At 37.6% G+C, this 14,316-nt stretch overlaps 1 protein-coding gene and 1 long non-coding RNA gene across 3 annotated transcripts in view; one reads left to right on the forward strand and one right to left on the reverse strand.

Moving 5' to 3' along the window:
* Positions 1-14,316, forward strand: part of LOC139960943 (uncharacterized) — a 44,929-nt gene that overhangs the window by 30,350 nt on the left and 263 nt on the right. The gene's annotated exons all lie outside the window — the stretch shown is intronic.
* LOC139960922 (guanine nucleotide-binding protein-like 3 homolog) lies at positions 794-14,087 on the reverse strand. Its single transcript, XM_071959623.1, has 14 exons — positions 13,868-14,087; positions 13,077-13,132; positions 11,412-11,549; positions 10,012-10,116; positions 9,125-9,344; positions 8,112-8,215; positions 7,697-7,841; positions 7,084-7,171; positions 6,545-6,656; positions 5,822-6,030; positions 4,938-5,074; positions 4,080-4,333; positions 2,606-2,795; positions 794-2,152 (listed from the first exon to the last, which is right to left on the reverse strand). Exons 1-14 carry the CDS (start codon positions 13,887-13,889, stop codon positions 2,070-2,072), a joined length of 1,863 nt encoding a protein of 620 aa, XP_071815724.1. The 5' UTR covers positions 13,890-14,087; the 3' UTR covers positions 794-2,069.

Below are 14,316 nucleotides of genomic sequence, written 5' to 3' on the forward strand. Positions count from 1 at the left end.
TTAACATTGGCAAGGTTACATTGACAAGTTTACATCGAGATGAGGGCAGCAACTTTCTTCATGTGCACCTCTCACGTGTGTGTCAAGTGAACTGTGTAGGAGGGGGAGGAGGGAATGAGGAGGGAGAGGAGAGGAGGGGGAACGGGTGGAGGGAAAAGGAGGGTTGGGGAAGAGGGAGTATGCACATATACTATGAAAGGGCATTGATATACAGGTCTGGCCAGGGGTAATAATGTCACACATGCCCCTCAGCCTCACCTGTTTTAAAGGCTTCAGTTTCCTTAAGTATATTATGAACTTGAATATGAGAATACATAATTTGTTATCCCGTATTTCCCGAGCCCATATTAATTCCTGGTTCATGCGCTGTTACCCCTTACCACCTCCCTGCATCAATCTTGTCAGGCAGGACACTATTAGTTTACAAAGATTGCAAACACATTGCAAGTCACAAACTGAATGGAAGATATATTACAAGCAGTGACAGGAAATGAAAGGTGGATGGTGTGGATCCAATTTCCCCGAATTATTTTGTTAGGTACATGAACATTTATGTACGGCATGTGGGCTCGCTGAATGCTATCCCTGGTAGGGGTTCTGGGGGGTGCTTCGCAAAGGAAAATGCAAAGGCTTAACATCAAATGTTGCATTCTAAGGTTGTGCTAATAGACTGATTTTAATTTTGAAGTGGCCCGACTGAATATTTTTCCGTCTTCTGGCGATGGAGGTTGGGAGAGGGAATGGGCTTCCATGACAGGTAGAATTGTTATGATATAAATAAAGAGGCTCATAATTTCACAAACATATCATCATGTTTTATTTATCTATCCATGTCTTTTCCAGACATCAACTCATCTGGGTGATAAATAAATCAACATTGCAATACTTTACACAATTATTTCTTCTTGCTCTCAATTGTGACAACCTTACAATGCAGAATGAACACAAATGACTTCAAAAAATAAGGATGAGAAAAGGCTATGTTGACAAAATAAGCCTACGTTAAGGTATTAGCCTTCCCCATTATCTAAGTGAGTGATACAAAGTGACATTGTCCCCTTCTTAATTTACAGAAATAACGCTTGAACTATATATTAGTGATCATTTATTATATTTTTAAGACGACATTGAAATGGATATCACCTCGAGTAGAACACTTACCATTTTGTACCAAACGTGGACAATTAATAACCTGAAAAGGCTACACAAGAATCTGAATGTAAATCTCGTCAGAATGCTTGGAATATTTTCTTCTGCTTTCATCATTCAAAAACTAAACTTACTCCTGGAATCTTCTTTGATAATATTACGGACAAGTTCCTCAAAGTAAAAACTTAACAACACAAAATATATTCACAGAAATAGGGGTCTACATAAATTCATTTTGATCATAAATTTTTGCAGAGAAGTAGTCTATCCTTTAGTAAACTAGTATCAAACACAGCAGGAGTATTTTAAAGTGATAGTTCATAATCCAGTCAGCCAACACCATCTGCTGTAAACTTCAGCAAAAAGAACAGGATATAAGATGTTCACTTCAACAATACTCTATCTGGCCTAGATATGATACAGGGATCTGCATGGTGATAGAGTCATCCTAACACAACAGGTCTTAAGCATAGGGCACACAAGTCTTAATTTCTATAGATGAGTAGATGTGTTCTGTAAAAGATGGAATTGAAGGTAAATTACAACGACCTAAGCAAACAGACGAGACCGTACGATTTAACCTTACTGTGCTATTTGCCAACACTTTCCAATTTAAAATATGATTGTCTGATCACAAATATTGGCCATCAGTATTGAAGAGAGTAAAATATATAACATTGACATCATCATTTGCCATATAACAATTGGCCATTATTACTGGCCATAACCCTTGCAACATTATGCAGCATTATGGTACATGTTTTATCTTACTGTGCTATTTCCCCAGCACTCTGCAAAGTAAAATATGACTCTCTGATTGCAAATCGTTGGCCAACATTTATTGCAGACGATGCTTCAGCATATGTTCAATCATACATATATAAGCACATCTCCAGATGGGAATATAATCGTTTGGATTCCTATTCTTTTCCATCGTCACTTATCGTCCCAAACGAACTCAAAGCTTTCGTCAAATCATCTGAGAGATTGGTGGCTAGCTTATCTGCAAGAACAAAATGATACAAGAAAATGATCTAAGATAACGGCAAATATAGAAAATTTTCAGCGTGCAATTTCAATGTGGAGACTGCATGATGGACTGTTTCAGGATCCCATGAAACAAACACTCTTGTGTCAAACATAGTCAACCCCACCACCATCATGAAAACGTGAAGCAAATTTAACCTTCTGCACAGGTAGAACCGGGCTTGTATCACAACTTCAATCAGGTGACCATATTTTTGACCAGTTTGTATTTAACTGGCGGTGACTGTAAACAACATGGACTCATCATATAGAGTGATTAAGTCCACCTTCCGATGCTGGAGTTCTATGCAAGTTTCATTTTGGGAGATGTGCTGTTGTCCGACCCATGAACATATTTATGTCAAAGAATATGGTGTCAGGAAAGTGGACAGTGGTAAGAAATTGTCCCACAAAGAAACAGATGACTTACCAGCCCTTCGTCTCTTCTTAAGAACCTTCTTGAATGCCTCCTTTTTGTTTTTGTTGAGTCTCTGGTTACCAGCAGGTACCCTGGTAGCTTTCTGATTAGCCTTTGCTTCCATCAATTGTCTTAAAACTCTTGCCTTCGCTTTCGCCTCTTCTGCAGGTGACTTCTCCGTCGGGAGGTCAACTGTCAAATCCTGTTATGCAGAGAGAGAGAGAGAGGTGGAGAGAAGAGTGTAACTGTGGTTTGTATTACAGATCATCAGGTTAAATAACTCCAAACAGTAGGTGTAAATTGATGTTTACTTTATTCGGTGAAAAATTTCTTATCCCAAGTAGTTCATTCCCCTATTGATCAAAATTGTGTACTGGACTTAAATATTGATGAATAATGTGCTATATTAATATGTGGAATCAAATTTGCAGATGTCACCATACATTGCCAATGAATAGTCAGCAAACATGCAGTAATATCGGCAAATTTGCTGTCAAATTCATTAACTAATGTACAAACCATGAATCGTTATAAGGGTTAAATTTTAAGGAATTGTCCTCGTCATCCTTCAGATGACCTGTACCCCCGAATTCGGTGGTCCAAACAGTAAATTTGATTGTTCTCCAAAAGACTTGTGTAATCTGTATTTAAAGAGGCTGACTTCAGCTTACGGCTTTGATAAGCCAATGAGGCTTCTTCGCGAGTTCCTGCTTGCAGGAGGATCTAAAATACAATAATACATATAAAGTATTTCACATTGGCCGATTAGGACCATTAATGACCTTTAACCTCCTTAATATCCTAGTATAGTTTTAATGAACCCTCACCTACCAACCATAGTCACCGCAGACTTCAGTTACATTTGATTGAATCCCTAGAAGCATGTAAGATTATTTCATGTTTGAACCTCCCTTGAGCAAATATCAGATTGCATGTGTTTAATCTCTTTGCAAATAATTACATAAATCCCTGACACGACTACAACAACTTTGATGAAAATTTGCCGACTGATCTATGTGCAAAAGCCTTTCAAATGAAAGCTGGACAATGGGACAGACAGATAGGGGTATAAACCAATTGACAGATGGATTGAGAAATGGATGGATGGGAAAGATAAACAATGGGACAGACAGATAGGGGTATAAACAGATTGACAGATAGATTGAGAGATGGATGGATGGATGGGAAAGATGGACAATGAGAACCAGACTGATTGAGAGATGAATGGATGGATGCATTGTACTGGTATAAGCTCCGATGCCTTCCAAAGCCAGTTGAGCTAAAAATTTGAGCAAGTTCAGTTGAGGCGTTACAGTGTTAATGTTCACTGGACCACTACAAATTCAGAACATGACTTTCTTGTCACAAACAAGACCTCTTGAATGGGATGAAAGACATGTCTGTTGTTTCTTGCATCAGAAGACATATCATTGGAATCAAACATTTAAATGAGCACTAGTTTTGAATATTAACGGTTCATCGTTACCTTATTCTCTTCTCCATCTTCTTCTAAATCTTCTTCCATGTCATATTCATCAGCATCCTCATCAACATCATCATCTTCTTCCTCCTCCTCCAGCCCCTCCTCTCCATCCTCCTCTTCTTCCTCCATATCATCTTCGACTCCCTCACTTTTCTTTCCTCCTGTATCATCTACTTCATCTTCATTCTCTGCTCCACGAATCCTATCACCCGAAGCCATCTCCACTGACATTTCTTGGGGGCCGCTTTCAGAAACACCTGAAGAGTTTGAGTAAAGTTTCATTTTGGTTGTTTGCATACTCCATTACAAACTATAAGTAAAAATGACCTCAAGATTGATCTCTGGTCACATGGTATTTCTGGCTTCTGACTGGCACCCCCAGCAAACCTTCATGTAAGCTTATTTTTTATATTGTTTTTCAACAAAACACATTTTAGTTTTCCATCATGGTGTTATATGACACTTCTTTGTCACTGAATATTACCTGGTTTCAAATGCAGTATGCTTACTTCATAAATTGGCAATCTAAATGTATGTATGTATGTATATGTGATCTTCCCGCAAGCAGGAACTCGCGAAAGAAGCCATGGAGGCTTATAGACTCGCAAGCTGACCGAAGCCAATCTCTCGGCACACATTCATTTAACGTCCATGTCAGGAAGTTGTTATTGAACAACACCCTTGCCAGACGACACACATTGCTGTCGGCGGGGAATCGAACCGGGGATCTCATGACTGGGAGACGCCGGCGTTAACCACTAGGCTATACACTCCGTACTATACAATGGTACTTACAATGGTACTTATCAAAAAAGAAACCTTGACCAAGAATTTTATCATTGAAAGTAGCAAGAACCCTACCTTCTAAGATGAGACCATCATGATGTGTAACAGAGTTCATTTTCAACCCTTTAGAAAAACTCGACACAATTTCAGAGCTGATGTGAGATGGCAGACTATGTTCGTCCGGTGGAGATGTAAAATATGGTATTTTGCCACTGTGAAGATAAACACAAAAAACTTTTGCAATCATCAATTTCATCCTACATGTTTCGTCAATAATGCAAATTACTCAAAACTAATTGATGACTTCCCATCTGCAAATCTAAACCATAATCCAACCTTGGCCCTCTCCCCACCATCCAAGGATCCCCTGCCCCTCTCCCATAATACAAGGAACCCACACACCTCCTCTCATCATCCAAGGATCCCAAACCCCTCTCCCAATCATCCATGTATCCCACACCCTCTCCCCATCATCCAAGGATCTCCCACCCCTCTCCCAATCATCCAAGGATCTCCCACCCCTCTCCCCACATCCATGTATCCCACACCCCTCTCCCCACATCCATGTATCCCACACCCCTCTCCCAATCATCCAAGGATCTCCCACCCCTCTCTCCCAATCATCCAAGGATCTCCCACCCCTCTCCCCACATCTATGTATCCCACACCCCTCTTCCCACATCCATGTATCCCACACCCTCTCCCCACATCCATGTATCCCACACCCCTCTTCCAATCATCCAAGGATCTCCCACCCCTCTCCCCACATCCATGTACCCCACACCCCTCTTCCCACATCCATGTATCCCACACCCCTCTCCCCACATCCATGTATCCCACACCCCTCTCCCAATCATCCAAGGATCTCCCACCCCTCTCCCCATCATCCATGGATCAATGTGCTCGATTCAATGTCATATGTTGGGGGCCTTCTCTAGTGAAACATTGCCATATATTACCTATTCCAGTCTTGAAGGACGGCTTTGGCAGTCTGGGCCACATTTGGTATTCCACCTTTCTTGAATTTCCCTTTCTTTGTTGCCATTAGACTGAGGAATTCCTGAGCATCCGAGAATTGTGGCAGAGTATAAAACAGCATCAACTGCTCTTTGTTACATTTCTTCAAGATGGCTTCAATTGGAGCTACTGTATCTTTGATAGTATCGATCTGCAAAGAAAGATACCGATTAATTCAGTGACTTGCTGCCTAGAACAGCATGCAGAGCAAAGAATTAATTACCCGTCGCTGAATCCTTGCATGAATGATTAAGACATTGTACATATATACCATTTTTGTGAACCATTTGCATATCCCATAACAATGAATAACATCACAGATTCATTAACAGGACCTAGAAAATGACAGGGAAGGTATTTCTAGAGAGATTCAGCTAACATAAATGTTAACCTACAAAGCTGAAAGACATGAAGAGAAACTGTTATCAATAAAATTATCAATAAAAATTTAAATGGCGAAACACAAAGAAAACTTATTCAATGTATAGATTGATTCAGACCAGAACACAGGTGACACCAATGAAGTGAAGACTGGCTATTTGCATGTTGGTCACAGAACACTTTTATGGAAACCAAAAGCTGCTGAATTTACAACAAAAGAGAATTAAAAAGAAATGAACATTTGTTTTTGTGATGCTTTGTTGTCACATTAAATAACAGCCTACCTTCACACAATTCCTCAGCACCATGGTGACTTCATCATTGGAGCTGGCAAGAACAACTCCTGGGCAATCCAACAGTTTGATGTTTTTAGCTAATGTTACTTCTTGCATGCATCTGTGGTAGGTACGAATAAAATGAATGAAAGAACCAATCAATCTATCATTCAAAACATCAGTTGTTTGATAAAGCAACCATTAGTTTCATAAATGGAAATATGGTCATTGCATAAAAGAGAAAGTTTCATGAAGATTTATGTGATGAAACCTAGTGAATTAATTCTTTTGCTTATATTTAACTATTCTACTTCAGATAGAAATCCCTGTCGATAACTCGCAAAAAGGTGTTAATAATGAAAACACTGCAGCACTCTGATCACTTTGTCAGGAATGCAACCCAAACACACAGTTCATTATTTAAATCAAAATGGCTGTAGCAAAACCACTTTAGCAAAATAATGACTTCTGACTTTAACAACAAAATTTTGAAACGTGGAAGAAACTGTTCCATAACAAGTGAAAATAAATTGAAGTTATTATCTTACTTCGTGACGCCAGGCATATCGCCAATAGAACATGCCTTCTTCCTCTTTAAGCTGTTAATTACGCTGCTTTTTCCAACATTTGGAAATCCTAGAGGCAAGAAGACATAACATGATGGTGATCAATAAAATGCATACGACTACGAAACAGAAATGTTTGTTTTACCATACTTATGAAATGGAAGACCAGTGTAGAATAACAGGGCAGAAGATAAAAAGAAACCTGTAATTGTGTCAGGAAGAGTTATATGCAAATGCCAAAAGTAAATCTCTTAACATTAATCTCTTGTTCAGGTGTTTTTTCAAATGTTGTATCACAAATCAACCCTATGTTTGCTCTTTAACTAAATATGATCATGCATAGTAATGCTTCTTACTTGGGATGCTAGGAACGAGCAAGAAGAGTCTAACACAACACCATACATCAACCAAATAAAACCAAAAATGAGGGAAAAAAGAAGGAAAATCATCCCATTTGTAGAGACGTTCTTAGCGCATTTTAGACGATTAATATTCAAGAATGGCAAGTCATTCGGAATATTACATGAATTTGTCAAGTTTCCATATCAAAAAATAAAAATTCAGACGGGGACCAAAGTGGAGGGAATTGACTTACCTACAAAGCCGACAGAAATGGATGTTTTAATGTCTGCACTTCTACAATAGTTGTTGAGCAACTTCATGAGAGCTGTGGCTCCGAGGCAGTTACTGGTGTACAGCATGTGATCGGGGGTGGCCTCTAATGTATACTTGAATCGAGACTGTAGAAAAACAAAATCACAGAAATTGGGAGAAAATTACCCTAACGATACCCTAAGCTATTACCAGCCCTGTAAACAGTCTTACAATCGATCTACAGAGAGCTCGACAGGAACTTAAATAGAGGATAGTTGATTGAATTTTTGACTCGTATTTTTAAGAAAAGGAAATTAACTATTTTTACATTGAAGAGTTAAATACTTTTCTCACTCTGCCAGGGCATATTTTCATTGTACATTCTCTAAATCTTTTTTTTCTTATATTCAACTCACCAAGTTTCTACTCTGTGTTTGAGTTGAAGCCTTAAAGGCTACAGTAGGAAGTTCATTTCTTAGATACTTCAGCCATTGTTCCACAATAGCTCTTGGTACCAGATCTGCAACAAAGGATAACAACAGAGAAATGACAATAAAGAAGAAGCTGAGTGGCACTTTTTCAATACAAAATCATATACGAACACAAAACATAAGTTACCAAGAGGATATAAAAACTTACCTGACTGGGAAGTAATTGATTATTTACTACTGGCTTTAGCAGACACTGTTTGTACACAATTCACAGTTTCCATTCATAAACTTACTGTACTTTACAACTTTATGACTCATCACAAAATTCAGTAGATTTCGAGGATCACTCAACTGATCAACTTTGTACATCTGGTATGGAAGCCATACTCAGACAATTCTGATGAATTTGACTCATCAGAATTTATTTATTTATTTAGACTGTTTTCAGTCTAAATTTGTATGAATATGCATCATTTGATTCACAGTACACATTTGGAATGACACATATTACACTTCTTTAGTCTCTTCAGTTGGCCTGCGGTCCATTTTCAGCTACTTCATTATAATTTTAAACTTTAGCATTGATTCAATACATTTACTTCTCTGTGGTATATCTTATTCAATTATGTAAATTTATTATTGTAATCATCATAATGGCCACGGTCCTGTTGTAGAGTAAACAGTTTTAGTTCATCCTATAGCAAATAGACATTGAACTGAAATAATTGTCAAACTGATGATGGCTCTTCTAAAGCTTCTAATACTGTACAACAATACTCCTAGCAGAGGAAAGTGCAAATCAAGAAGAGTTCAGCTTGCTTAAGAGTTCTTTCCGTGCGAGAAACAGAGTAACACCAACAATTTTGTCAAATGTAACAGTAACTTTGAACACATAATTGACAGATTTCACAATTACTTGAACTACATGTTAACTATATATTACATCCTGCTTTCAAAATCTCAAGTAAATTTTATTCAAAGGAGATAGATTTATTTACCAATTTTATTTAACAGCAAGACAAGTTTCTTCTGGCCACCAGATGTCAATATCTCTTTTTCCAGCTCCAAGCATCTGGTTCCAATCGGGTCACGAGCGTCTAAGACTTCTATGATAACGTCAGCCGCTTCTACCACCCGTCTGACCTCTCTAAAGTAGGCCCTCCTGGATGACACCAGGTTTTGACTCTCTGGATTATTCGTCTTAGGTTTTGCCTTTTTCTGAGAAAAAAAAAGCAAATTATAATTTGATTAAATAAGGGAGGTGGACTACAAAACTGACTTTAAATGAAGGTCATTTCTTAGGTACAGTATGTTTACAGTATTTGAGGTCCTCAATCTTAATATCTTGCATTAAATTCGCATATTTTTCAAGATATTCGTATTTGAAGTTGACACTTTTTGAATAAAATTTGAACTGAAAGCAAGCTGTGTGTTAAATATCAATGAGGAGTTCCAGCACTTAATCTTGAACATCTCAAAATAATCTTGAATATATTCAATAATCTTGACCATTGACAATTCTCGACCATTGACAATAACTTTCAAAATGCCAAATGTATGAGTATCAGGTAACGATGCTCGAATATAACTACGAGTTTAAACTCCTTGAGAGTCTTCTTTGTTCATTATCTGCTACCAGATATTTCCCTCATTAACTTTTCTAATATGACCGAAGAAGGAAGAAGGAATTTTGGGATTATTTATCTCTATTGTTGATATGTTTGTATGTTTATTGCCTCTTACTGCCTTCTTCTCCATTTACTTTGTTTATCTGCATTTCCTAATAGACTCTGAAGTTCTCATCAGAAACAGTAAAGAGAATATATTTACATTACATTGGTTATCCTTCAAACCATCCTCAGACTGTTGTTCGTGGCTATATTACCTTTGTCTCAAAGCTTAACTGTCGTCCCTCTGCATCCACTCGCATTTTTTCCAGCTTAGACATCTTCCGTCTATCTTGTTTACGCTTCTCTTTTGCTTCCAGAATCTGGAGAGAAAAAAATTGAGAAATATCTAATAAATTCTAAAGAAAACGAACTGTCAGTCATTTCTGTATGACTACAGGTGTGACACTGTCCACAGTGCAGCTAGTCATCTTGTTTGTTCGCCAAATCGTTTCTGGTTTGCTTTTTGAATATTTACATTGTTTTAACTATCATTTACAACACAACAAACCTTAATTCAGAGAGAAAAAAAACACATCTAACAAGACTGACATTCCTTCTCAAGCTGAATTTTGGGAGACAAGGGAGACAAGTTTGCATTATTCTCACCAAGCCTTTGTATAGTTTATACATAATTGGATACAGGGAACAATATAGTGTTCAAATTTTGTGATGAATAGTTGAAGACTCTGAATTTTGCCTCTTATTAAATAATAATCATAATAATATTTGATTTTTATATAGCGCTTTACACCAGCGATAGGTCTCAAAGCGCTTTACAGACGTTATATTACCCCTGGTCAATGATCACCTGTCCCAGAGACAATCCCTCCAGTCGGCAGCAGTTATATACTGCGCCCAATGACAAGTTACCTCACAGGTACCCATTTAACCCCTGGGTGGAGAGAGGAAATTGAGATAAAGCATCTTGCCCAAGGACACAACGCAATGAACTAGGCATGAATCGAACCAGCAATCCTTGGAACACGAGTCCGACGCCTTAGCCAATTGGCCACCACGCTCTCGGCTACTGTGGTTCCTGTGTACAAGTTTGCTACACAACTTTGCATAACTTTTGTGCCGCAATACCAGATAAATTATTCTGTGGGAAATCCTTAACTCAGTCCACTGATCAACACATGGGGTTACACCAATTCAAAAACTCTTCATTAGCTAGTTATTCACAGTTTTATTAGAATCCAAAATTCTGTCACAGCCACATAAGTGGAAGAAGATATGCAAACCCTCAGAATGTCGGTCTTATTGTTCCCCGGATGGGGGAGAGGAGGGAGGGGGAAGGTGTTGGCTACCTACAGTGTTAACAGATGATCTTTTCAGGTACCTAGACTTTCTTCTGTATTTGAGTAAAGTACCACTATCTTGTGAAAAATCAACACAAAATTATGTTGGTTTTTAAATCAGTTCATGTTTGTAATTTAATAGCAAGAGCAGTAATGCATATATATGCAAATATAATTTAAGCCTCATCAAGAGTCCATGTTACCATCTTCTATGTTTACATCCCTTGACGAGGCAAATTAATAGTAACGTGATTCTTTTGGAAGAAAGGTAGCTACTGTACCAGCCAGTGTGTACAATGATGCAATTCAAAATATACCTTCATTTTCTTTTCCTCAGCTTCTCTTAAGATTGCCTCCTTGAAAGGGGCAAGATTGGGAATCCCTGGGTCCTTTTTGGCTCTTTTGGTTGGATTCTTCTTGGCCTCTTTCTTCATTTTGCGCTTGTGTTCTTTGACCTGCAGAGAAAAATTATATCAACACTGAAAATAAAACCAAACCAATGTTGTACTGCAATCAAAGTGTGCAGAGTCTTAAATGTATAGCAGAAGTTCCTGCTTCACATAGTAAAACCACAACTTACTATGAAGAAATAGCAAATGCTATTGTAGACATCTGAACTTGAAAATACTTGGTGTAATATTACAAATTGGGTTAGGTAATAGCAGAGTGAATAACATCTACATGTCACATGAGCTGACAAGATCTTTCATGACCTTCACAATCATGTATTCCAAAACGATGATCACATTCTTTCATCAAATTGCATTTGATAAAATCGTTAATAAATATTTATCTGCATATGTAGACATCATAGACAATCCACTGCCACTAATTTCCATTAGGGAAAAGAGTGTTTCATATCACACACAAAATCTATATAGTAGGTAGGAAAATGATATTTGAGATGAATTTGAAAACAGTGGTGTGGAATATTTGGTTTTAATTCCCAACTGACCAAGTGCAAATGTTTGAATAATCTGTCTAAATTTGATGAAACTTTCCAAAAGCACCTTCTTCTACATTCTAACATATAAATTATTCCTGGATACCCTGCTGATGAAGGCAGCAAATGGAGTTTGACCATTTAATTTATCCATTGTTAATTCTAACAGACTCAGTGATGACAATACTGCAATGTGCTGTGTAGTTTATCAAATATTGCGTCACTTGAACATATAGTGGAATATTCAAGTCCCTAAATTTATTAAAACTCGGTGATATTATAACAGTCAAGGTTGCTACCTTTGCTTACAAAGCATGGAATGGATTACTGCCAGTCACTTTTAATGACTTTATTTGTAGTAACAGAGTCTTACATAACCATCACACAAGACAAGCCAACAACGCTCATTGCAATTTTTACCATAGTAACATAGGGAAATTCGGTCTTCGTAACAGAGCAATACAAATCTGGAATGATCTATCAAAAAATTTGAAGTTCATAACTTCAAAACCCACATTCACCAGACATTTGAAAAAGGAATTTATTAACTCGTACTAGTAATATTTTATTACTGTATTACTGTATAATATTATTACTGTATATTTAATCCTTACATATATTCTGTATTATAAATATTTGTTCCTTTTCTTTTCTTTTCTCCCAGGGAGTCTCCTACCTTGTTAAGTCTTTTATGACTTTTTAGGAGACTTCCTTTCCCTTTGTACACAATTGGCGATAAAACAAATTAATGAATAAAAAAAAATAAAAAAAATATAATATAAATATTCAGAAGTATCAATTCAGTAAGTGAGAACTACCTTGCATACACAAGGAAAAATTGCTCAAACAGTATTCATAGGGCAATATTTTTCGAACATTCCCAATCAATAAGGAAACACTCAAACATGGGCTGATCTGCAAACAGGGATGTGTGGAGGAAGTGAGAGGACTAGTTAAAAGCATTAATTACCAAAAAACCTGAGCTTAATGCCAAACTGCTAACCGGAAATAAAGCGATAGCGATTTAGTGATAAAATACCTTTTTCTGAATTTTATACTTTGTCTTCAGAGTCAGTCTCTTGCTCTTCAGCTTACCTGAAAAGTGATGAAAATTAAAACACTCAAATTATGAGGTAAAGAAGACAGTAAAGAAAAAAAAAAGACAGTAAAGAAGTCTGGTAGGCCAACTGAGCAAAGGAAATTGTTTGGTGATGCATGTTTTCAGTTCATCAAACTGGTAGTGCTACTGCTGGATTCAGTGATGGGGCCTAATCATATGGAAAAGTTGTTGATGTAATCTGTAAACAACATAGGCATACCAATACGAAAATTTCAGGAATTTGGGATAGGCCTAGTCTTTTGATCAAATGAACAGCAACAGTGCCATAAGTTAAACCAATGACCAAGCAAATAGCCAGATCAATACAATCTTAAACTAAGTTTGGAACATTGGAAGCTCTCTAGGCATATTGGCCAATGTGATTACAGAAGGCACTGTAGTGAAACATTAAGATTTTAATCTTAGGCACACTGTAGCCTAAGTCTAATGTTCTCCTGATATAGGCCTAGGCTAGGTCTTTGCAAGTTACTTACTAGCCTCAAAACATTAATTCATACTTTATTTACAATTGACAGACACGGTAACCTAGTAAGGTCTAATTTAGGTATGTGATTAGGTTTTAACTTGAGCATTTCATCCTGGTTTACGATCTGCTAAGTTCTTTGTAAGTTTGTTAGTGCAACTTCGATATACTATAGGCTGCCTAGGCTAGGCCTAGTAACTAGCAATACATAGCCTAGGGTCAAGGCCTAGCCAAAATTTTCACTTACGTGGATGTCCTTTCTTCACCATTTTGCCAATCGGTTAAGCTACCTTTCGTTAGATTTCAACTTAAAATACTGCTATTAAAGGAATTTTGGAGATTTGTTAACACCAATGCTTTCTATTTATCAGGTTTAGTAATCATGTGAATTAGATTCTGAGGGACTGCATTCAGCGGAACTGGCCTAACGATGGCTCAATATGCCTGATGCTATTCACGATGCGCACGTTTTCCATGATTGGTATTGCATAATACACACGTTGTACGGGTGTACACAACAATACAACTCTCTGCTAACCTTCATTCAAGAACTATTCATTCAACAACAAAACTTGGGGAGGGTAGGGATGGAGGGTAGGTGAGTAGGGTAGGTGAGGAGGGTAGGTAGGGAGGGAGGGTAGAGGTGGAGGGTAGGGGAGGAGGGTAGGGTATATGATAATGTATAGGCTACTAGTG

The sequence above is a fragment of the Apostichopus japonicus genome, chromosome 20 (assembly GCF_037975245.1).
Source record: "Apostichopus japonicus isolate 1M-3 chromosome 20, ASM3797524v1, whole genome shotgun sequence".
Lineage (NCBI taxonomy): Eukaryota > Metazoa > Echinodermata > Holothuroidea > Aspidochirotida > Stichopodidae > Apostichopus > Apostichopus japonicus.

Bases quoted from the DNA above. Each gene is read 5' to 3' on its own strand.
- LOC139960922 (XM_071959623.1), bottom strand. From the start codon at position 13,889: ATGGTGAAGAAAGGACATCCAC. The intron at 5,075-5,821 runs GTAATATATGGC...TTATCTTCACAG, and splicing joins GTCCTTCAAGACTGGAATAG to TGGCAAAATACCATATTTTA. The intron at 4,334-4,937 runs GTAGGGTTCTTG...CAAACTCTTCAG, and splicing joins TGATGGTCTCATCTTAGAAG to GTGTTTCTGAAAGCGGCCCC.